General features: G+C 43.6%; 1 protein-coding gene across 6 annotated transcripts in view; it reads right to left on the bottom strand.

The window, feature by feature from the left end:
* CAMK2G (calcium/calmodulin dependent protein kinase II gamma) overlaps positions 1 to 23530 on the bottom strand; it is a 208150-nt gene that overhangs the window by 38685 nt on the left and 145935 nt on the right. For all 6 annotated transcript variants that reach the window (XM_082286218.1, XM_082286222.1, XM_082286219.1 and 3 more), the window contains 7 exons: positions 12038 to 12092; positions 11394 to 11459; positions 8494 to 8566; positions 5287 to 5389; positions 4328 to 4411; positions 3363 to 3457; positions 656 to 778 (listed from right to left, as the gene is read on the bottom strand). In XM_082286218.1, the coding sequence (XP_082142344.1) occupies positions 656 to 778; positions 3363 to 3457; positions 4328 to 4411; positions 5287 to 5389; positions 8494 to 8566; positions 11394 to 11459; positions 12038 to 12092 (599 nt within the window). The remainder of the gene's footprint in view (positions 1 to 655; positions 779 to 3362; positions 3458 to 4327; positions 4412 to 5286; positions 5390 to 8493; positions 8567 to 11393; positions 11460 to 12037; positions 12093 to 23530) is intronic.

Here is a 23530-nt window from a genome sequence, read left to right as displayed (position 1 = left end):
CTCAAGAACAAATGAGCAAAGGAACACACTAGACCCATCCCAGAAGTATGCTGTGGTATTACAAGAACATCTGGTTAGACTTAGGTGAAACTATTTTATCCTGCAGAGATAAAAGTGCATCATTGCTGCTCTCCCCTATGCCCACACCCAGCTATGTTCTGGGATTTCCTTGCCAACTACAAAAGATGAAAATACTTATGTGTGAGGTCTGGCAAGGCAGAAACACGTACATGGAACAGCAAAAGATTTTTTGCTGATTTCAATTTACAGCCAATTAAGCTACAGCATAGCAGAAACGTCCCAAATATTGCAAAGATGCTATGCCATAAACTGAAACAGAGATGAAGAACAAAATGGTCCTAAAACTTTTGTCTGATGCCAAACTCCATTTTACACTTTAGGATGATATGGATTGGAAAAGATGTGGGGAAAAAACCAGAAACTATGGACACTGACAAAATTCCAAAAGAATAAGGGATTTTCTTTTCTACTGTGTCAATAAAAGCACCACAGCATGACCAAGTTGGCTTGTTGAAGGTCAGTATCCAAAAAAATCATAATTTGAAATATTTGAAATATTCTGGGTTTTCAAGTCTTCCTGGCATGTCCATTCAAGGTAAACCCCAAATCAACCTGTAATAAGGAGAACACTTACACAAACCCATGGGTGTTTGAGAGCCTGGTCAGCTGTGATGCGCTTTGCTGGGTTTATTGTCAGCATCTGGTTGATCAAGTTCTTGGCTTCAGGAGTCACAGTGTCCCACTCAGGTGATGGGAACTAAAAGAGGAATAAGGAACAGATGATGAACTGAGTAGAAATATCTTCTACTAGCAGAAGACATTCTCCCCTGCTACACAGCTAAATCCCAGTCTTTGCCCCTTTGATACCAGGGCTAACACATTTGCTAAAACCACCAATTTTTGTGAAAACCCACACGGAACAAAAATCATCCAGAATCCAGCAAATGAATGGTACCAGTCAGCAGGACACATGTGTACCATTCACCAGACATAAGCAAGAAGATTCAGAGTTTAAAAGCCTTTTAGGAATAAGTCAGACCTTTGAATTTCTTTCACAGTCAACAGTCAAAAAAGTAAAGTCACAGATCTTTTTTACTGAATTCTTACATGAAAAACACAGGCACTATCTTTTTTTACCCCACCTGTCTCTTTCTCCAGCATGCTAAAAGCTGTAACAGCTTATGGAAAATCACAGTTAACTACAGCAAAACTGCATGAAAGCAAAACCCACTAACAGAGAACACCCCATCAGGTACACTTTTTCCACCACAAAACACAATATCCTGGAACAATACCAGTCACTCAGGTGTAGCAACCCACCAGCAAGTTGTTACCAACCACCTACCACACCAAGATCATTGCCTGGGGAGCAAGAGAGATGTAACAGTGGATGGGAATACAGAAGCATGAAAACAAAGAAAAGAATTGCAAGTATTTCAGCTGCTGATCATCCATGAGGGGTAACTGCTTTCTGCTATAATTCCAGTAATGATAAAGATGAGATATTTACACCATCCTGCAGATGCTTGCATGTGGTTTGGGTGACAGCATGCTGAGATTAAATCCTACAAATCTACTGTACAAATACAGGTGAACTTCAGAACACAAATATGCTGTTGGGGTAAAGCTCCCCGTCTTTAAGTGGGAGAAAAAAAATTGATTTATCCTGAAAACATTTCCTTACAGTACTACATTCTTTAGAAAAAGTTTATTTCATCTTTTTTTCTCCTGCTTTTTTATGGCTTTACTCAGTTTGGTCATAACAATACACGTGCTGTATTTGATTTGCTTATAATTTTATTTCTGCATTCGCAGGCATCGGTAAGGCATTATACAATTTGTTCTGCAAACATTGCAAGAGGCTACTCAAAAATCATAATACTGAGGTTTCAAGCCAGGACACCTTCCCCACACCTGAACTCTGAAGTATTCATGATAGTGTCTTGCAAAACCCCTACCCAACAGCACAATGTGAAAAAAAACCAAAAAAACTTCACTGTTGGCACTTCCTCTCTGGTCAAGGGAGAACAACAGACTGGTCCTGGCATCCAGGCCCCTCAGTGCTGGGTAAGGACACCAGGGGCAGGTGCATCAGTAAAACTTGAGCAGTTTTCTATCAGGCTAAACGAGGCAAGAATCTACTGAAATTTGTTCACAAAAGATAAGAGTTCAAAAACAATAGATAATAAGGAGGGACCAGGCACTTCACTCTTCATGACTTACAGGAAGATGTATTTAACCCCTGAAAATCCCCATTGATATAATTAGTGCAAAAATGCTTCAAATAAGGACAAGCAACACAAAAACTAGAGGGGCAGCAAGGCAAGTCCACTTAAGGCTATCAAGTACAAAGACATTGCTTTGCTTTCACTCAGGAAGCCACTGAGCCAGAACACAGGCAGACCTTTGTTCTCACCAGTACAGCTGCTCTCATGGTCTCAAGCACAGAAGCTGGGAAGTAACTGGCAGAAGAAGTCCAGCAGAACCCTCACCTTTTGGGGTTTTATTTTTGTTTAACACGAACCACAAGACAGCCTACAAAATGAATTCCCCAACTTCCTCTTGATATTCATGCCCACAGGCTTCAAGCTAGGATTTCCAGGAGTTCCTTCTTCCTTCTCAAGCCTCTCCTTACATGGAGGAATTTATGTCAAACATTAAAGCTGTGGTACCCAAACCACATTTTATACCACCTTTGCTTCCTCAGTACTAACCTCCTTGCTATTCCTCTTTCAGGCACTTTTTACACCTCAGTTTGGCCATGTGCTAAGAAGTATTCCATGAATTAGTTGGCTTTTTACCAAAGCCTCCAACCCACCATGCTGATCCCCACCACAACGCCACCCCTCAAACAGCCCCCACTATTCAGTCTTCTCACTGGGCTCCATGATTTCCATGGACTATGGAACAGAGGAGACCAAAGACCATAATTTAAGCTATTATTCTACAGAATAGATCCCCATACTTTTTATTAGGCCTTGATAAAGACAAGCTCCTTCATTCTACCTTCCCTCTACTCCACTGAAAATGTTAGCATTGGCTAATCTGCAACACTTTGTTGTAAATTTGTGGTAAATTACTAGAAGACACCATTTCCCACCCTCTGCATTACCCTAGTGAGTGTCAATGTCCTAGTGCCCACTGTGATGCTTTCCACATGTCCCCTCAGTAGCCCCAAACAGGACTGTATCCCAGGCAGTGAAGACAAGGAGATGTATGAGCACGTCATACGTCACTTTGCACAGAAGCTTGGGGCCTGCTGCTGGACGCCAGGTAAGATAGTGCCATGTTTTGGATGGCTTCTACACCCATGCAGGTACTCGGCAAGAAAGTGCCCTTACGTCATAGGCTCCGGCTTTGATCTGCTGATAGAGTTTGTGCTGATCTTCATCCCAAAAGGGAGGGTACCCCACTAGTAATATGTACAGAATCACTCCTGGGAGGGAGAGACACAGATACACTCTGGTTAGGCTATTATGCCAATTATTCCTTCAGCCCCTCTTCCTTCCCTCTTGACAGTCCCCAAGGCAATGATTGCTCCATATCTTCATTTGCCATCATATTTAGCCTTCTGAGATAGCAAAACAGTACAAACCTGTCATCTGCTGAACCTCACCCTGGCACTTCATGTTCAGCTCTTAATGCCAGTGCCAGGAGCTAGAATGAGCTGCACGATGTCCTTCTACCCTCCCCTGGCTACCATGGCTGGCAAGCCACAACTCCCAGCTGCTTTCAGAGTAGGATGAAGCTACATCTCCTAGGGTTCCTGGGCAGCAAGGGACACTTTAGGAAAGACTCTGTTTTTAGATGCTTACTGTGCATGGTGTTGGGACAAAAATGACACTGACAAAGCTGACTCCTGGCCTGCAGAGAACCATTTAGTCCATGTCAGGCAACACTGATATCATACATCTTTAAACTTATCAGTCCCAGATACATTTACACTTACGTTTTTTCTTTTAGAAAAATCATCCCTCTTCAGTATTTCATCTTCTACATAGTTAGTGAAATAGGAAATTGCTACAGTTATCTAAACAACTGACTCTGCAAAGCATAGACAGGTCCTATCTCTGGAGTCTCAAACATCTGCTAGATAGCCTGAGGAAAGGATTAGGAGCCAGAATCAACTGAGTTCAGGCTCCAGTATTCATTCCATCTACACAAGGTGCTTATCCTCAATTGTACCTTCATGTCTCCACCCAGTAAGAAGGAGCACTGTGCACCCTCCCAGCAATAGGCTACAAGGAATCACCCTTTTACATGGAATGATGTTGTTTAAGTGTAAAACATTTTGCCAGAATCTTACCACATGCCCATATATCCACTGGTTTTCCATAAGGATCTTTTCTTAAGACTTCAGGGGAGAGGTAGCCTGGAGTACCAGCAAACCCTGCCAGGAAATGGATGACATGAAGTACTTACAGTACCCAAGCAGAAGAGATCTTGCCATATCACAAAATCTACTAGTGGTAACTAAAAAATTCCAAACCCCATCTCTCCCACCCTTCATCTCATATTAGCTAGAGATGTCTCTTGGTAAACCAACAAAAAGAGGCAAAACCCCCCCAAATAAAATAGAAAAATCAGATGGGATCCAGTGCCTGTGTATTGCAAGAAAAACAGACAAATTAGAGGGACCATGCCAACCAGCTGGGCACAAACTTGGATGCCAGGACTTATAGCATTGTTACATCTAATGGCTTGGAGTTTGAAAACACGAGACACAGATGGGACACATCCCATTGCCACATGGTGTGGGGAGACCAGGAGAAGAAGTCATCTTTCCAGAATCTCTGCAGCACTGCAGAGTCTCAGAGCTGATGTTTAGCCTGAAAATGTCTCATTTCTAATTATGTTTTAGCTAAACAAAGATAAGGGCAGATCCAACTGTGCCTGAGGAAGGCCAGGTCAAATGCATTTCTGTAAAGTGACCGAACAAAATTCCAGATGTCTACACTTCTGAGCAGTAGGAAAGTTCAGATCAGGGTCTAAACTTAGCAGCTGCATTCACCTCTGACACTAGCATCCACTGTAAACAGAGAAGAAAAATAGAGAAACACATAGCCATTTTTCTGTCTTTATTTATCAGTTTTTCCTCTATTGCACCTGGGCTTGTGCCTAAGACCCAGAGGCTGACATGCTTGAAAAAGAAGCAGCCAAGTACACAGAAGTGTGCTGGAAGAGCTGAGAGAAAATACTCAGGAGGATGCAACTCAACCAGCCACCAGGAAACAGGGGAGCAAAGGTGGGAAAGCTCAGTCTTACCAAACCAGGCCTGCTGCTCTCCCTGGACTTCTATAGCCAGTCCGAAGTCAGCCAGTTTGACAGCAGCACCCTTACATTTACTCGCTAGTAGTAAATTTTCAGGCTGAGGAGAAGAAAGAAAAAAGAAAGTAAGAATGAAAGACTGATCTTTGTTAAAGCCTATGAGTATTCATATCACTGAATTGCACCTGCTGACAGAATTTAGCATGCAGTACTAAACCTGTTCAGGGGAAGACACAACAGCAGCAACGAATGGCCTTGACCTAGAGTGGCAGAAAATTTTCAAGTCTAACACAAATCCTCTGGCTCCTCTGTGGGAGCTAGAGCCTCTTCCAAACCAGCCCATACATTACATGCTGACACAAGAGGGCACTGGCAGTACAGTTCCTGCAACACCTAAGCCAAAATTCGATTCTGCCCTCCTCAAAGAGGATAACTAGGGGGGAGGGGAAGGGGGTGGGGGAAGAAGGGAGGGACAATGCAGTAGATACAATCTGCAGTGATGTTTCTCCCCTTGAACATTAGACAGTCCCCAAGGCACTGAAAAAGTAAATATGATGCTAATACAGGCTGCCAAATACACTGCTGTAATGTGGGAAGGCATCATCTGGCTAGGCAGCAGTTCTCATCCCTTACAGAAAAAGCCTCAGCCTCAAATTGGCATAAGCAGCACAGCAGTGAGTATTCTTGTAAGCAGTTTTTTCATGCTACACATTTACAGCAGCATAAAGTATTCTGTCTTGCTACTGCTGCCATCACCTATACAAGAAGCAGCCATGTCACTTCCTCCATGTGCTGGGAAAGGGAAACAAGACTTTTGACCCTCACATTTCCACTTTGGATGAATCTCACTCAAACCATAATTCTGTTGTGTTTCAGCAGAAGGCTTAACACAACTCCAGAGACTGGACTGAGAATTGGCAGCTTTGAAGCACCAGAGCAGCTAGTTACATGGGACCCCTTGAAACCCCAAAGCTTTAAGGTGATGGCTATTATGGCTTTGCAGGAAGATCAACTTGAAGATAGGCAGGTCAAATGTGGTTTCTCATCCTATACCCTTCTCATCTTTTGTGCAATTCATATCAAGTTGATTTTTTAACTGAGCAGGATGGTAGTCTGGAAATCCAGAAACAGGAGCTTGTCTCAGTTTCACAAATCTGATGAAGGTCTTTTTTGCAGCCTGCTTACCATTTTCACCCCATAGCAACTCTTTACCCCTGTTCTGCCTGACAGGCACAAGATGCTTTGCTCACTCATCTGTCTTAAACTACTGGGCATGTGCCTGCTTCTGTTTTGAATGAAGGGAGAAAAGCTTTCTTCAACAGAATCCTTGCCATAAGCAGCATGGAAGGAGGGGGAACTGGGTCTCAATACATTTGGATGCCAGTGACTCTTCGCTATATGGGAAGGAGAAAAGATTGCAGTAATCAAGCTACACTAATGAAAATTCACCACTATCAACAAGACCCTAAAGCAGAAGACCAGTGAAATCTTCTGAAAATCCTTCCCAACTCCAGATCAAACCTGGGCTTAGCCTGACTAAGAAAGAGCAACATTTAAGACAGACTTGTGCTAGTTAAGCACTATTTGTAGCTCTATTTTAGAAGCAAACACCTTAAGGCGAATGGTGCTTATCCATGTGCATGTTTGCCAACATATGGGTCGTCTCAGGTTTCACTTTTTGGTGAGGATGTGAATGCACTCCCTAATTTCTTACAGCCCCTATGGGCAGCTCAACATTTGACATCCTTTAATAGCATGTTATCCAAAAGACAGGCTTATGAAAGGGAGGTGCAAAAGACAAAACCTTACTTGAAGCAAGCTCTGCAGTTATTACACACTGACCTTGAAGGCCCAACTTTTGGCAAGGATCTAAATACTAAACAAAAAACATAGGAACTTCCATTGCTAAAAGGAATAGTTACTCCACAGGCCTGGATAGCTTCAGTCAATCAGAGTAAGCAACAGAAGAAATGTATTAACTACAGCAGGCAGTGTCTAGCAGTTGATAAGTTCTAAACAAGTTGCTAGGTTTTGGAAGGAAACCAGATTATATCTGAACACAAGGAAAACTTCTTCTGTACTGGAAAACACTTCTGATTTTCACAGACTCCCTAATTTTGGGCAACAGTGCCTCTTGGATATTGCTTTTAATCAAGAGCAGCCACAGTTCACAGTAGATCATTTGCACTTTTTCACAGTGCTGTGAACCAGAAGGTCAAAAGTGTTGCATGGGAGTTTGCCAGAAACACAAAGGTTTTTTCACTAGATCAAAACACCAGAGGAACACTGTCACCAAGCTTGCAACGTGCTTTTATCTTGCTCTCTGCAAAATATTTTTCTACTTCCCCCTTGTACACTGTTGAACAAGCCCAAACCAACACTAGTAGCAGGTGTCATCCTGCATTAATTTAACTGGACCACTGGTGACCATCACCATTCCCACTTTAGAAAGAGAGGGCTCCAGGGCACACAGACCTTCCCGCACAAATCTCTTCATTCTGGAGGCTGCCCAGCTCCCAGCACAGCTGCACAGTGTGGGAAGGGAGTTTAGGTGACTACATTGCAGAGGCTTTGGGGCTATAAATGTGTTGCAATGTGTCAAATGATTGATTTATCCAGTCTTTCACTGGCCAGCAGTTTTGGTTTTGGATTAAAAGTGCTTCTACTGATGAGAGAAGAAAGAAATGACACAAAAAATTCTTGTTGAACATCTCTGCCCTAGCACAGTGGCATGTGTTTGGCAACACTGCAGAATAAAAATACACATGCTCTGTGCAGACAAACTCATCCTGGCAGATTGAACAAAGATTGCTCCAGGTCTCTAGAGATCTCTTCAATCACAAACTAGAAAGTGTCCTTCATTATAATGAATCCTACCCAAGTTTCTCTGGAAGCATACTTCACTCCAAGATTCACAACTACTCCATCCTGGAGCTGCCTCAGAGAGGCTGAAAGTTGGCAAGGTTCACAAAGACTGAAAACCTCCTTGGGAGTTCAGCACACCCTCTAGAAAACTCTGAAGAATCGACTTCGTGCTTCAGGAACCCCTGAACCCAGTTCAAGTGAAAAAAACCCAACAAACCCAAACCAAAAAAAATCCCCACACAAAAACCCCTGCCAGCTGACAACACAATATTCCTGTCTTGCCTCTTCCAGTGATCCCCTGGCTGCTCTCCTCAGACTACAGCACAGAGGAAACATTACCTTCAAGTCCCTGTGCACGATATCATGCTGGTGAATGTGATTCACACTCTCCAGTATCTGATGAATACAGTGGCTGCAAGATAAAAGGGAGAGACACACAAAGTTATGCACAAACATTTAACATCTTGTCTCATCCCAGAACTATTTCCCTAACTTTTATATTTGTACTAGGGGGCATTCAAGATCCCATGCTGAATCTCTTCATCATGACCACTGGATGCCACAGCTCAGCACCATCACAGCTGAACAACCCCAGCCCTCCCAGCAACAGGATACCAAACATCCTTTCTGTAGCACAACCCCAAAGCCTCTCTCCTACCTCCCATCATTTCCTTCCTTCTCTTCCCATCACACTAAGCCTCTCACTTGTTCCTTTAGCCAACAGTGCCCACCCCACACAGAACAGCCAAGGCATCCTAGTATCTTCAAACAGCAGCTGAAATTGTGCAAGCAAGACCAAATTGCTCCAGGAAACATTCCACTGGGCTAGTCCTGAGCAAAGAATAAACTTTGGGAGAGCAGCAGCCTCCCCCAGCAAATTCAGGATGACGACGCCTGGGCGCCTGCCAGTTTGCAAAGCTTTCAGACCAGCATCTCAAGCACTTTATATACACAATGTGCACACACGCCCGCTTGCTGGGTGCCTTTTAAGTACAGATCCCACTTAAGGGGTTAGTAATCTGAAAAGCAGACTCATTCCGTTAAGTGCCGCGTGCTGCACTCCCCCAGCTCACAGAAAACCCTGTCCCTGCCATTCTCACTGCTGTAAACCTCAGGGATAAAACCAAGATGTTATTTACACCTGTTGCATAATGACAGCACAACCCGCCCATGGGTGAGATTCCAGGTTGGAACCATCTCTTCCACTAAACATTTACTCAGCTCCCCAGGGTGAATGTAGAACGGAATAGGGATTTTGACAACTATGGCTGGGCAGTAAGCATGCAGATGTGGACAACTCAGAGAGGTCTATGTCCTAACTGCAGAACCTCTCAGACCCTTCACTGACTTCTACAAATCTAAGAGGAACAAATTTGAAATCAGTGAAATATTTGAGGGAAGGAAAAAAGGCTACAGGAAAAGATGGGAAGAGGGTGAGGAGAAGAAGAGGAGAGGAGGTGCAGCACTGTGTATTTGCTACCCCCACCCCTCTGGAGCTGGCAGTATGATCCTCAGGATCGGAATCCATGAAAATCTCCCTGCTCCCAAAACAAAAATGTATAATTAGAACAGAGCTGAGTCTGAGCGAGAGAGATTTTCTGGCCAAAAATGGCAAAAGTGTGAGGTGTCCCAGGCGAGCCAAACACGGTGGATTGGCACGGACCTCGCTCCCTCAGACTGCTCTGGAATTCAGCACAGCATGGGGAGAGAAAGGGAGGAGTTTCACTCTGTCATCTTGTGGGCACTTGGAGACCTGACCAGCTGACAGTCAGAGGGCTGAGCACCCTAAGGAGGGCTAACAGAGCAACAGACAGTCCTCCTTTTCCCCTAACCCTGCCATAATTTTCCTGAGCAGTGTCAGTCACTGACAGCTCTTGAGCACTTCAGGGAACAGGCACTGGCAAGAGGAACAGGGGAAGGATTATGATTGATAACCTCAAAACTTCCCAACTTCAAGGCAGAGTGGCATGATTGACTGTGTATCCATCTGAGATGCTGTGCCTACAAGATCTCTACACCCCAGTGGAAACATATACGGGGTTCTCAGACCTCTCTGCCAGGAGCTCCAGCAGAGCTGGTGAGTTCACTGGCCTTTCCAATCACCAGACGGCTCCTGGCAGAGCACGCAGGGCAGTGCCTCATTTGAAAGTCTGCAATGCCCAGAAGACAGAGGCTGTAAGTGAACCACGGGGAAAGCAAATAAGTGCCTGCAGACTCCAACAGCAGCACCTACACTAACACGCCGGGTCACGCTCTCTTTCCTTCCTTGCACTCAGTAGCAGCTTCCTCATAGTACTGCCTACGAAGCTCAACCTGCCACAGTACCCACTACTTCCTTCTTACTCCTCTCTTCTCATGGCTCCCCTAATTCCTGCTTCAGCAAGGGTTAGTATGGGATAAGAACATGACTGCAGAACAAGCAGGGTGAAATGTCACCACTGGGCCACGCCCAGGCCACACAAAAGCAGAACAGGAGTGGCCTAATCCCGGCTTTGATTTCAGATGCTGCATGTCCAGCAGATAGATGGGTCAGACAACACCCTCAGCTACTGCTGCACATAGCACCCACTCTGTATAAACAGGAACAAGCACATGCCACTTCAGGAAGCTCACCCGTGGGGGAGAGGGGAGACATTCAGGAACAGAAGGGCATAACTCTAAATCTTTTTAACATTAAAATATGAAGGTTGCTCTCTCATATTGTGCCTTTTGTCACTGCATCGACCAGCTGACAGTCAGAGAGGGCTTCCACAGGAACACAGCTTTCAAAGTCTCCTCTCCTCACTGCCCTGTAAACCATTACCCAGACACAGGCAAATTGAATGGGTCTGCCCAACAGCACTGGCACATCACTGGAAACCCTGCTAGAAGAAGGAGAAGGCCAAGCAGGCAGCACCCTCACAGCTCTCCTTTATGTTTGCTCAGTAAGGACACACTGTCACCACCCACCACAAAGACCAAGTAGACAAAGCTGCTAGCAGTGGCTCTCCCAGCAAAGAGCACAGCATCTGCAAGCGGCAGAGACAGCAATGTCTGCAAGTGGGCAAGGGCTAGAGCTGTGCTGAGTCAGGCTGTCTGGTGACAATAAGTTCATGCTAATAGCAGAAAGAGGATGTGTTTTATCCAGACAAGGAGCAAGAGTGTTAGAACAAAGTCACACACAGACCAGCAGTCAGAAAACTCATTCCACTTGTATGTGTACATGGAACACACATGGAAGGGTCTGGAAACAGTCTTACCTGGCATCTGCTTCACTGTAGTATTCTCTAGCAACAATATCCTCAAAGAGCTCCCCACCAGTAACCCTGGAGTGCAAAAGAACAAAGGATGTTACAGAGCCCATGCTTGTGCAGTTCGAGGCTGCACAGGATATATATGGCCACCCACCTGGGCCCTTTGCCTCAGCCCGCATGGGAAACTGTGTTACAGGGGAACCAGGATGGTTCTCCACCACTATGGCACCAGCACTGCCATATCCATGTGACTGACCCCTTGCACTGCCTTTTCACCAGCACTGTACAGGACACTGTTGACACACTGTGCACGCATTGCCCATACACCTTTGCTGAGTTTAGTGTATGCTGAGCTTAGGAAGGACACCCCTCCTCTGACCCCCATTGGGTTGCCTCAGAGACAAAAATCAAACAGTCTCCATACACAGGACAGACATTCTTTGTCATCCCACACTTACACCTGGTGCCAGGAGCCTTCCTGGTCTGTCCCCACCACACAGTCAATGGATTTTTGTCAAATAGGCCAGGGGTATTTACAGGTCTCAAAGAAGAAAGGGAGAATTATACTAATGCAGGTGATTTTTATTCCACTCTTAGTCAGCCGTCAATGTGCCTGCATCACTGGTGAAGCATCAGAGAGAGACACTTACAGATCAAAGACGAGGTAATGGAAACCTTCTTCTGAAATACTGTCATGGAGTCGCACTGCAAAAACATAATCAAGAAACAGAGATTTACAGAGCATGTAGCAAATACGACACTTCACAAATCAAACTCATGCACACAACCAAGTTCTCCCTCAACCCACTGAGTTTATTAATTCCCCATGCCCTTCACTCTGTGTGCTCCCTTAGTGACCTATTTCCTTCCGTTATCTCAAAGGAACAGATGGGTGTCCTTCACATACATTCACCCCTCTGCAGCGTCAAAACAAGCTCTGAGTATCTTTGACCTCCTGTTCATTCTTCCTCTCTAACGTTTCAGTACTCTGCTTTCACATCTGCCAACTTTTTCCTACATGCTCATATTTTGGCATCTCTCCCCACCCATTCTTATTTCCTAAAACAAACCCTTTTCCAAGTCCCAAAACAAGCCCCCAGTCCATAAATTGACTTCTGACCCTACCTGCACGTCAGTACCATTGGTCTTCTTTCTGCCTCTTATCTGTAAGGCTCAATGATGCTCTCTTCTGTTACTTCTTTTTTCCTCACTTCATTCTGACTTACACTGCAAATCCTTACCCAAAATTTAGAACCAGCTTCTTGTCTCATTTTTATGACCTGCTTGTTTCCAAAGACATATCTGATCATATATCACTTCTCAAAATTTCATCCACCTCCAGCTTCCTTACCTAGCCCCCCTTAATAATGCTCCTATTGCCTAAATTAACATTCATCTTTTACCTTTCCATGTCCCAGGCCCACGATGGGTCACCTTTCCCTGATATTTTGGGATCTCTGAGGTTCTGTTCTCCTTTCCCCATGTTACACACAGGCAATGACTACTGCACCTATGCATTCAGCACGGTGCCATTTTCTTCTGTCTGAATCAAAATCTCTATTTCTTTGACCATTCTTGGATACCTAGGCACTATTGTAATCCAAGAGGAGAAACTTCATATTGCTATGTAAACCCTACTTTTTGCTTTTCTCCTCTGCTGCAGAACTTCACTCTTTTCCCTGCCAGTCTGTCGCAAGTTAGTGATTCTCTTTGACTCAATTCCTAAACCTTCACATCCTGACTAGAACAAGATGTCTTCTTCACATGACCATCTCTAGTCTTTCCCTATTGATTCACCCAACTAAAGTAACTAGTTGAGACAAGACTGGGTCTCAGTCACTTTAATACCTTGTAATTGAGTATTGACCAAAGTAACATTGACCGTTCTCATTGTTACAAGAAAAATCTCATTATCCTGTTCTGTCACTTCAATGGTCCCTTTGCCTCTCTTCCCTATCTTCCGTTCTCTTCCACACAAAATACAGGTGACCTGTCTTGATTTTCCCAGCATCATGATTTTCTCTGTCAGTATCAAGAAGTCACTTTGCACCTCTTATCAGTGCATGACGTCAGCTACCATCACTGTCCTGTGAATGTTTCAAACTAGCACTTGGCACATATGGAACAGTTTTTGCACAGGTTGTCAGTGCACTTCTCTACTCCTCCTTGCAACTCTCCTTTGTTAAGGCACCCTTCCACATGCACACAAACGCACTCAAACTTAAAAGAGAAAGTAGCACAGATGTGCAGAGACCACTGCCAGTACCCTTCCTCAAAGGATTTAATTCTTTCCTTGTTCTTTTTGCTTGTTGATTCCCATACTTTTCCTCCCTTTATCTACAAGCTCTCTGGTCCCTTGGCCAGTTTCCTCTCCTTAGCATTTCTACTACATAACTAACTGCAGGGGTTTGGGAGGAGCACTCCATCCAGCAAAATACTGTGAACAAGCCGGTACAGCATTCAGGTGCAACATGCTGTTCCTAATGCGTGAGAACAGAGACACCACCCTGACGAACTATGTTCCATAAATCACTTGCTGCAAACAAAAAATTCTTCCAAGTAAGCAGTTTTAGTTGGGTTTGTAATAACTTTATTGCAATACAAAATTGTGTTTACAAGAAAACTTGCCTCCTGAGCATTTGGCAGAAACCAGCAGAGGTGGCATTACGAAAATACAAGTGAGAAGAAAGGTATTTCCTAGGAGAGAAGATTTCCATTCAAGACTGAAAACAAGATGGAAAGCAGCTGAAAAAGACACTTGGATTTCCAGGGCAGGGCAGTTTTCACTCCAGTGAAGGCTGTTTGAGGTGAAAGCAGGACAAAAGCACATCAACAAGAGCTGAAGCCCAGAACACAGGCAAAAGCCTGTGAAGAGACCTTATGAGCAGATGGAGAAACTTCAAGGAAAGCTGAATGTACTAACAAGGTCATGTTTGGTGATGCTCGGTGGGCATGAAAAAGCATTCTCCTTCCTCTGGTACCTGAAAGGTCACCAAAGCATTGCAAGAAACACCAAGCACAGAGGAGAGAGGCATGAATGAGATCATGATGGAGGAGGAGTACAGCCACCAGCACGTTGAGAACAGTGGCCATGAAAAAGGAACAGCAAACATGTCTGCAGGTAGAAGTGAGAAACAGTGAACGATAAACTTTGACGCAAAGATTCGGGCAGCAAATTACATCAGAAAATAAACCACAAATGAGCTGATTGGTGCTATTTCTTTGTCCCGAGAAAAGCAATTTTGTCAGCTACATTATGAAAAGGGAAGGAAGTAGCAATTCAGCTGGCAGAGACTGGCAGAGGCAGCAAAAAGAGCCTTCAAGGACAGTAAAACACTACTTGCATCCTTAGGTGAGGAACCATGACAGGAGGACAGAGACAGTTCATAAATACTGACGTTGTGCACCACCCTAGGGCTGCACAGCAAAAGAAGGCCTTGAAGGCAGGACACAGGTCATTAACTTAACAAGGGAACTGCCTCCTCACAACAACCCAGAATGACGCTAGAACAAAATCTGCCCAGGATTTAATCTGCTGAGGTAACAAAGCTCAGGGAGTAATGGCAGAACAGCAAAATCTAGAAAAGCTGTAGGAAAAATTACACTGGGCACCAGCACCTTGCACATGAATAATTAGTGACAGCTCAGAATATTAAGCTTTACATGTGGAGGACGACAGCAATGAGGGAAGTCAAAAAGGACCAAAAAAAGTCTGAATATACCAAAACTCTAGTGACCCTCAATTCCAGCCCTAATATCATACCAGTGCAAAGCAAAAAAACAATCCTCAGTAGCAGAACAGAAATAAAACTAGTGTCCTTTCACCCTAAAGTTTTGTTTACCTACCCTCCTGCAGAGCCACAAGAGCTTTCCTGACCAGTAAGGAGACTGCAATGGACAGCTCTGAGGCCATGGTTCACTCTGCTGACATGCAACGTTAAAATACCCTGCTTTCTACTACAGTGCTAACTACCAGGGATGATTAGCTTAAAAACATGACCTACCTTTTGCAAAACTGTTCAACTGGTCCATGAAATGGCATATATTCAGAAGTAACTGAATAACAAAAAACATTTTAAAAGTTTCTGTGCCTCCTCTCCACTTTGGTTCACAAATATAATCCACATTGTGTGAATATTCACTATGAAGATACACTAACATCAGAAACCATTTGATACCTCCACTGTCCGGACAATATAGAGCCCTCTCTGCTTAAAGATAACCTGTGCAAGTGTCCTCCACCTGAAGGCAGAACACAGGTTCCTGAATGGCAAGTTCTAAGAGCAAAACTCAAGTACTGTGCTGTCCCCTGTTTCAAACATCTTCCCATGAAAAGAGGATCCCATTTCTTCCACAGGCTGCTGGTCCTGACACACTGTCTAATAGCTCCATTACTACCACAAGTTCAGCTTTAACACAGCAGTTGAGCACAGCCTACAAAAGCTGCTCATATCTAAGTGAGCTGTTGACACGAGAGAGTGAAAAATATAATTATATGGAGACACTGGAGGGCAAAGTCCTCCCAAAACCTGATTATCCATAATAAGAAAAACAGAGAAATAAAAACAAAAGTATTCATCCAGTTAAACTTTCCTTCAAAAATATTATGGCATTCTTTTCTTTTTTTTTTCTCATCAGGGGACCAGTGATGCATGTGTCTAGCACGGCAGGCTAGACAAATGCACACATCACAAAAAGAGTCTCAAGTTCCAGCAAGAGGAGAGTTGCACAACAGTAACACAGTGTCTTCCAAAATACAACCACACTAAAAAGAGAGCAGTATTTGCCAAGAAAGCTCATCTCACTCTATTCACCAGAAGATGAGGTGGATTATTTCTATTAGGTGATTCTGTTACCTGGAAGCAGCAATTCAAACCATATTTCCTTTGTAGCCAAACACTCTTAACACAGGGATTCTTATAGATGTAGGAAATTAGACCCTGCCAACACCACTCACAGCTGGATTCACCTGATGACTTTTCCCATTCAAAGATCTCCGATGGATGAAAGAGCATGTACTACAATGGTTACGTTCACAAGAACAGAGAGGGGTGTAAGAAAGAAAACAGAAGCAAGTCAGACAACAAGGCACTAAATCAATTACAGGATATGGTGAAAGACTTCACACAGTTTTATTCAGGGGGAAAAAAAAAGGTGCCATCCACACACACAAAAAAGAGGTTTTGTAGAGTTCACAAGCACATCTAATTTTGTAAGACTGACAAGACTTACAGATAACTTTTGAAATAATACCTAAAAAACCCCAGAGCACTAGTGAGCACTGCCAGAATAAATGCTGTCCAAAGGAGCAGCATCAATTACAGACTGGTAGGTAGAAACCTTTCCAACAAAACCAGCTGCTCAGTCAGCAGAAAGTGTGCATCACCACTTGGATGATATCTCCAAGAAGCACATAGATTCTGGGAGGAATAAGCAATGGTTTCAGTACAGCATCTTGATGAAATGTTTTCAGCAACTCACAAAAAACCCCCTTTTTTTAATGTATCTCCTGAATCTGGTACTGCAGTGGTACTCCACCAAGGGTGATGAGAGTCTGCTACTCAAAATTGTCCCTCCGATTTTAAATGCACACATGTAACTGCACTGTTAAAGAACTGTGAGGCATCACAAGACACAGCCTAGTTAACTGGTTTAAGCATCCTTCTCTTCCCTCAGTCTCCTCTCCAGCCTTATCCTATGTAAACTGATTTTACCTGTTCAGGAAGCATCTCCCACAAAGCTGGCCTTTTGGAAAAGAAACTAACAACAGAAAAACAGCAATACCAATTGGCTCCCTTTCCCCAGAAACTCACATCTTCAGCACAGCCTGATGCAAGTTAGGCACATTTTTTTCTGTCTTGTGTGGATGTGTGTGTCAGGTCCGAGACCCTAACGCAATCGAGAGCATTTGCAAAGAGCCTGATACCACACTGAGTGGCTCAAGGGGACTTGCTGTGGTTACTGAACCTAACAGCAGCTGTGTACCAGGAGTTCAAGCACTTTCTAAGAACATCTGCTGTGAATATTACTTTCCCCTGCCTGCTGTCTTCAGAGACTCAATGGAAATCTTGCCTCAAAAACAGAACTTCAAGCTGCTACTTCAAAGTGTTTCAAAATCCTTGTGCACTTACATTTTTTATTTTAGAAAGAAATAATACTAATAAGCTATTATATTAACTAGAGAAAATTAGGCATTTTAGTGAAAAAACAGCAATGCAGTAACAGTTATGTCATATGGTTTGCATTCCATGCCTGAACAAAGTGACCCTGTATAGACAGGCACAGCTCTCTGATGCCTGAGTGTGATACGAACCAACAGAACATAAGAGGAAAATCTCCTTCATAACAAACTGCACCAGCCTAACAACCAATGCAAATCGCTGCTGAGTCACGCAAAGCAAGGCTCTGTGAATGCAAAAGTTGAAGTGAATCATGAAGAAATCAGAAAAGATCTTTCAAATTTTATAAAAACCCAGCCGAACTACAAGAACATTAGACATTGAAAAGCAACAAGCATCTCATCTTTAAAAGGTCATATCTAAAAGGCTAATTGGTACTAGGGTCACAAATATAGAATATGCCTAGCCTAGCTTTCACCCACATCTCCCTTTCACTCTGTCCAGTGTGCTGAATATTATTATCTTTCTACTCTTATGTCAAGCACAACAGGCCAGGAGCATTTGTACCTGCCACATAAGCCCCAGGATGAACATTCCCTGTATCCCATATCCACAGAAAACAGTGGAGCAGGGCTGCACAGGGGCTTAGCCCTTGGTTGGGGCAGGCATGTTAACATAGGGTGATTTCTGGCAACCTGCTGCAAGTAAATATCTTAGAGCAAAGAAGTTTCCAAAGTCACAACAAAAAGCAAGCACAGAAGCAGAATTTCATAGGACAATTCCCAGTATCTTCATGTGGCAATCACTCATCTCTGCTTAGGAAAAGGCAACATGGGCTGAAATAGGCTTGCTCCTACACACCAGCAGTCTTTGCCTGTCCTTAGGGACAGTGTTCAAGCTACAGGTCTTGTCTGTTAAATCTAGGTTCACTGGTGCTCCTAATTGTAAAGCATTTCGATATTATGGACCCATAAAGGACAGTATCAGACAACTACCTCTGCACGAACACACGAGTGCTGTGTTTATGCAATATTTAGGGCTCTCAAGTCGCCTGTGTTGCAGTACCTGCAGCAGAGCCAACACAAGGCAACAGAGGTTTATGGTTGTCTCCTGGGTCACGGTGACTGCAACACAGGAACTCTTCCATGCGGCCTTAGTAGTGCAAACTCAAAAGTGCTCTGGGATCTTCTAGTCTGAACCATGTTATTTAAACATCAGCCACTCATTAGAAACAACCCCAGCTTCACTTCTCAGCACTTTTCAACCAGACATCAGACATTTGCCTGGATCACGGAGAAATGGAGATGGTAAGAGATACTGCAAGGGTGTATTTTAAGAGACTCTGCATACCAGAAGATGCAAAATAAAATTGGGGGGTAAAACCTACCTGATGTCCTCTTCCACTGATATTATCCAACGTGCCAGGAGGTGCTGAAACTATAGATACAAATACACACGGCCCCACAGACTGCAAACTGAGCACTACCGTCCATGGCAGCACGAGTGACAAGTGAACTGACGCAGATGGCTCCCACCCACTCCCTGCTTCCCCAGCTGCTCACCAGCCTGGGCAGCCAAGACAGGAACTGTCCCACCATCTCCAAGCCTGGCTGTGTGCCAGGACGCTTCCTGCATGGTTCACATCACTCAGGATGTCTGTCCTGTGAGGAGCCACCACCAACCTGTGACTGCCTGTGAGCTGGGTGCTCAGCTCCCACCCCAGCTGTTTCTCTAATTACATTAAACACGCAGAATTCAGCTGCAGCTGCTCAGGCTGCTTCCAAAAGGACTCTCCTTTTAATTAAAAATTTGCTATTAAAAAGCATTAAATTGTGTAATTCAAATAATCCACTAGAAATCATCTGTCCCAGCAGCTAATGACCAGCTTTGTCAGAGCAGTAACCAGCAGCACCAGGACAGTTAGCTAACAGGACATAGCAGGCTGCTGTTCACCAGCCCCTCAGAAACGTGCTCTCCTTGCCTCCTCTCCCAAATCTGACACACCAAGGTCACAGTATGCTGGACATATACCAGCTTGCTGTAAACTTCCCAAACCCACAGCATTTCACACCAACTGCAGTTCCAAAGCTTTGGGAAATGGAAGAGAAGGAGGATTTGTTAATACTCTGCTCAGGTTCAGACAGAACCAAGCTGCTGCAGGCTCTGCAAACAAAGACAAGGAACAGTGCTAAGGAAGTATGAAAAGGCACACAAGCACAGAGGTGGGTTTCCTGCCCCCCTCACCATTGTTCTCACTGTAACCTTTTTAACTCTGCAGCCCTAAAAAATGAGGCTAAGGCAGTGCCCAGTTGGGAAATTCCCTTATGCACAGAAATTCACAGCCTAGAAAGGAGCTGCAGGGAAAACAGTACCTTTCCTGTTACAAAATCTGTCTTTCTGTAGAGGTAAAAAGCAAAAGCAAAAAGAAAAAAATCCCACAAAGTATTTTTAAAAAAACATTTCAGTGCCAAGTAAATGTTATTTTTCCTTTGATTTTATAATGTCTGTATTGAAAAGCTGAAGTTCAGCACATGATACATAACATTTAGAATGCCCTACTTAAACATTAGATGAACCAAAAGAGTGCATTCACAGGAATATTTCCTGCTCTCCCGATAACAGTGCAATCATGACCATCCAGAATTGTTATTAATAATTTCCTATTAGCCACATAGCAGATAAGCAAAGTACTTCTGATAGCCACTAGTATTATATGAGAGCTCATTCTGAAAACACCCAAAATCATAACAAGCCAACTTCACTGGTGTCTCAAAGAAAATATGCAGAGAACACCCACTTTATTAAAATTAATAAAATACAGATAGTGGCCACGACAAATTTTAGATCTCCCATGCAATGCTCTGCATCTTGGCATTTCTGCCATCAGGGATGAATCCATGCAGGCAGGTGTTCTGCCTGTCATCCCCAAACCTTGCTGTGTGAAGCTGATGTTCTCAACTCCTGCCTCGCATTGCCCAGGACAGCCATGACCCCTTGGCTCAGACACAGGCTCTGTTCCAAAGGGCGGCTGTCCCCTGCAGGATTTCACCAGCGTGCAGCCGCTCCCTGCTCCGATCAGGCCTCTGGCAGAGGGAACCCAAAGGAGGCTCCCTCCATTCCTCACTGTGGGGGGGAAGGGAGGAAGTAGCAGAGTCCTCCTCTGATTTTTGCAGTACCTGTGAGTGCTGAGAATCTGGCCCTCATCCCACCGTTTATTTTTTTAAGGGATTGCTTGCATACAGATAAATCTCACAGCTAAATAGATGAATAACAGAATGCAAATATGTCTCTAGTACAGACAAGAGAGACGTACAGAATAAATATATCCCCTGGCAAGGAAAAAAATGCTATTATTACTCCACTTCCAAATCGAGATGGATTATGGAGAAATGCTTCTCTTAAAACTATAGGAAAAGCTATAGGAAGAGGCGGCAGTAAAAGAAGAAAACATGAAGAGGTAAATAATAGTGAAAGAATTAACTGTGAAAACCAGAATGAGAAATGAAAAGGTGGACTGCCTGGGGTTTTGGGGAGCATTCTATCAGGCAGACATGCATGGGCACTCACCTAAATCTCTAATAGTGCAGACACTGGAAATAATAAACAGTAACTTGCAGCTCAAAGGCTCAAACTTTCTAGCAGGAACTCACTTCAGCTGATAGTCTATTTGAAGGATTTTTGAGTATTTGTTGGTGAGTTTTTTTTCTTTTGGCAAGGTAGGAGGAGAGCAGGTTAAAGGCACAAGTCCAAGAATATTATTGTTTGACCTCTTAGGAAGCTCAGCAACTTGCTGTCCTCTCAGACAGCCCCATGACACTTCCAAGGTAAAGCTGCTGGGTAACTGAGAAAGTCCCAAAGCATAACTCTTACTACAAGGTCTCTTTTACCCCTACTCCACCTTCCCCATACCATCCCCTCTCTGCACCAGAAGCAGTGTCCCAGCAATAGAAATCACAGGGCAGCAGATTTAAACAGCTGGTCATGCATGGGAGCCTCCCACTTGGAAACCACTGAGTATCCATAGGGCAGCAATCATGGCCAAAACACTGGAGAATCCCCAGCATTTTAACTATTCTTTGCACATCACATCCTTTCTGTCCCAATTGCAAAGGCAGTCTGGATGCCTGCAGCCAAATGAAAACAAGAAAATCTGCTGTTTACAGCAAAACACAGCCTACGTTTTTTTCTTGTTCACTAAGGAAGCAATTCAAATCTCTTGTTAAGGGAAAGGTGATAGGAAAACATTCCAAATGGCAGCAGGGGGGAAAAACTGAAGGCTTTCTTATCAAAACTAGTATCTTAGAATGAGAAATGAGTGAACCTGAAGTTGTGGCTGATACCATCAAGACAACAAATCTGGTATTAAGTCTGCAGACGTGGTCCATGCACCCCGTTTCCCACATAGGTTCATTATGAGCGTGGTGGGATTCTACAGCTGGGCTGCACACAAAAGCACAGCATCCTTCTTTCTGTCTTTGCACCACTTCACACCTCAATTGTAACCATCATTTAAGGGCACACTGGAGCCCTTTTCTTACACACATCCATCAAAATCACTCCCACAACTCAGAGGTACTAGGAGGACAGACAACTTGTGAAAGGAAATAAAACTCAACTGGGTCAAAAGAAATTCTTCTAATTCACAGGAGATTTCTATACCATTTTCTCCCCATTTTAAATACGGACATGTCCAAAATTGTGGTTTATGCTGACAAAAGCCAATGGATAGAACTTAAGGTAAAAAGAATTCAGGTGCAAGTGTATTTTGGAGAAGAAGTCTGAAGTAGGAAAAACCTGAAAAAGCAATAATTCTGATAGATGCTGAGGACAGCATTTCACCACTGCTATAAATTCCCTCAAAGAAATTAACTCTGAAGCTGTTCAGCAGATGATACAAAGGCAGAAATCAGAAACAGAATTTGGCTCTGGCTATTGGGCTACTACCAACCTCTCTTAAAATACGTATTTTTATTATTCTAGACTTAAGTGCATGCAGTTCTTCAGAGCAATGGGCTGCTATGAGCTGGGACACAATGACCAATCAGAAGTGCTCAGTTCCAGCTATGAACAAAAGATATTCAAGAACTACTTTTGTACAGCTGGGTTAAAAATATCTAAGAAAGAGTACAGATCAACTGGTGACAAATCCAGAGAAGAGGCACATACTTAGATGGCCATAACAAAGAAAATTTAGGAGAAGAGCAACATCTAACAACACAGTGGACAAAATCCACACACACAGCAGACTTCTGCTCTGTACACTGAACAAGTCAGAACACTACCTTTGTAGAAGAACACAAGAATGCTAGAAAAGAGTTTTCAAAACTATGAACGATGATTTTCATCAAATTTTGCATCATTATTGCTTTGGGAGTCCTAAGACAGAAAAGGTCATTTTCAACACTTTTCTGAACTTATATCTTCACTGAACAAACCTGCAGGAAGATTCTAGGGTTCCCAGCTCTGTCACTGCTCTAAGCATTTGATGGGTAGCAGGAAGCATGGGAAAAACACGAATTTTTCACAAGACAGTCTCTGTAGTGGATGAACTACATGATTTCAAATTCTGACTAAACTGAAGTTTTCAGCTAAGCAGAAGACCAAAAGAGCTGTTCCAGTAAGCAAGAGTTGATATTCAAGACATTGTAAGTTTAACTCTGATCTTAGCAATTGCACAAGTTCCAGTGGCACAATCAGCAAAGCTTCTGCAAATGAAGGATCAGGGCTGTGAGTGTTCATATAGAAATCTGCCTCTTTCCAGAAAAACGGGGATTAAGGGAAGAGACAGCTGTATCATTCTCTTCTACATGTTCACAAATACATCCATGTCTAATGTCACAGGATCTATACATAAGTGAATCACTGTAACACTAAGTTGTTCTAGAAGTGGGATTTCCCACAGAGCCATGACTCCTGCCAACTTCCACAAGCACTTTATCTCCTTATGGACAGTGGGGTTTTAATGATGTTGTCTTCTGCCTCTAACACACCCATATCCTCAGTAATGGGTGCATTTTTGAAAAG

The sequence above is a fragment of the Coloeus monedula genome, assembly GCF_965178545.1.
Source record: "Coloeus monedula genome assembly, chromosome: 8".
Taxonomy (NCBI): Eukaryota; Metazoa; Chordata; class Aves; order Passeriformes; family Corvidae; genus Coloeus; species Coloeus monedula.
Note: the sequence above shows the minus strand (reverse complement) of the source record. Positions and strands in the feature narration are given on the sequence as shown.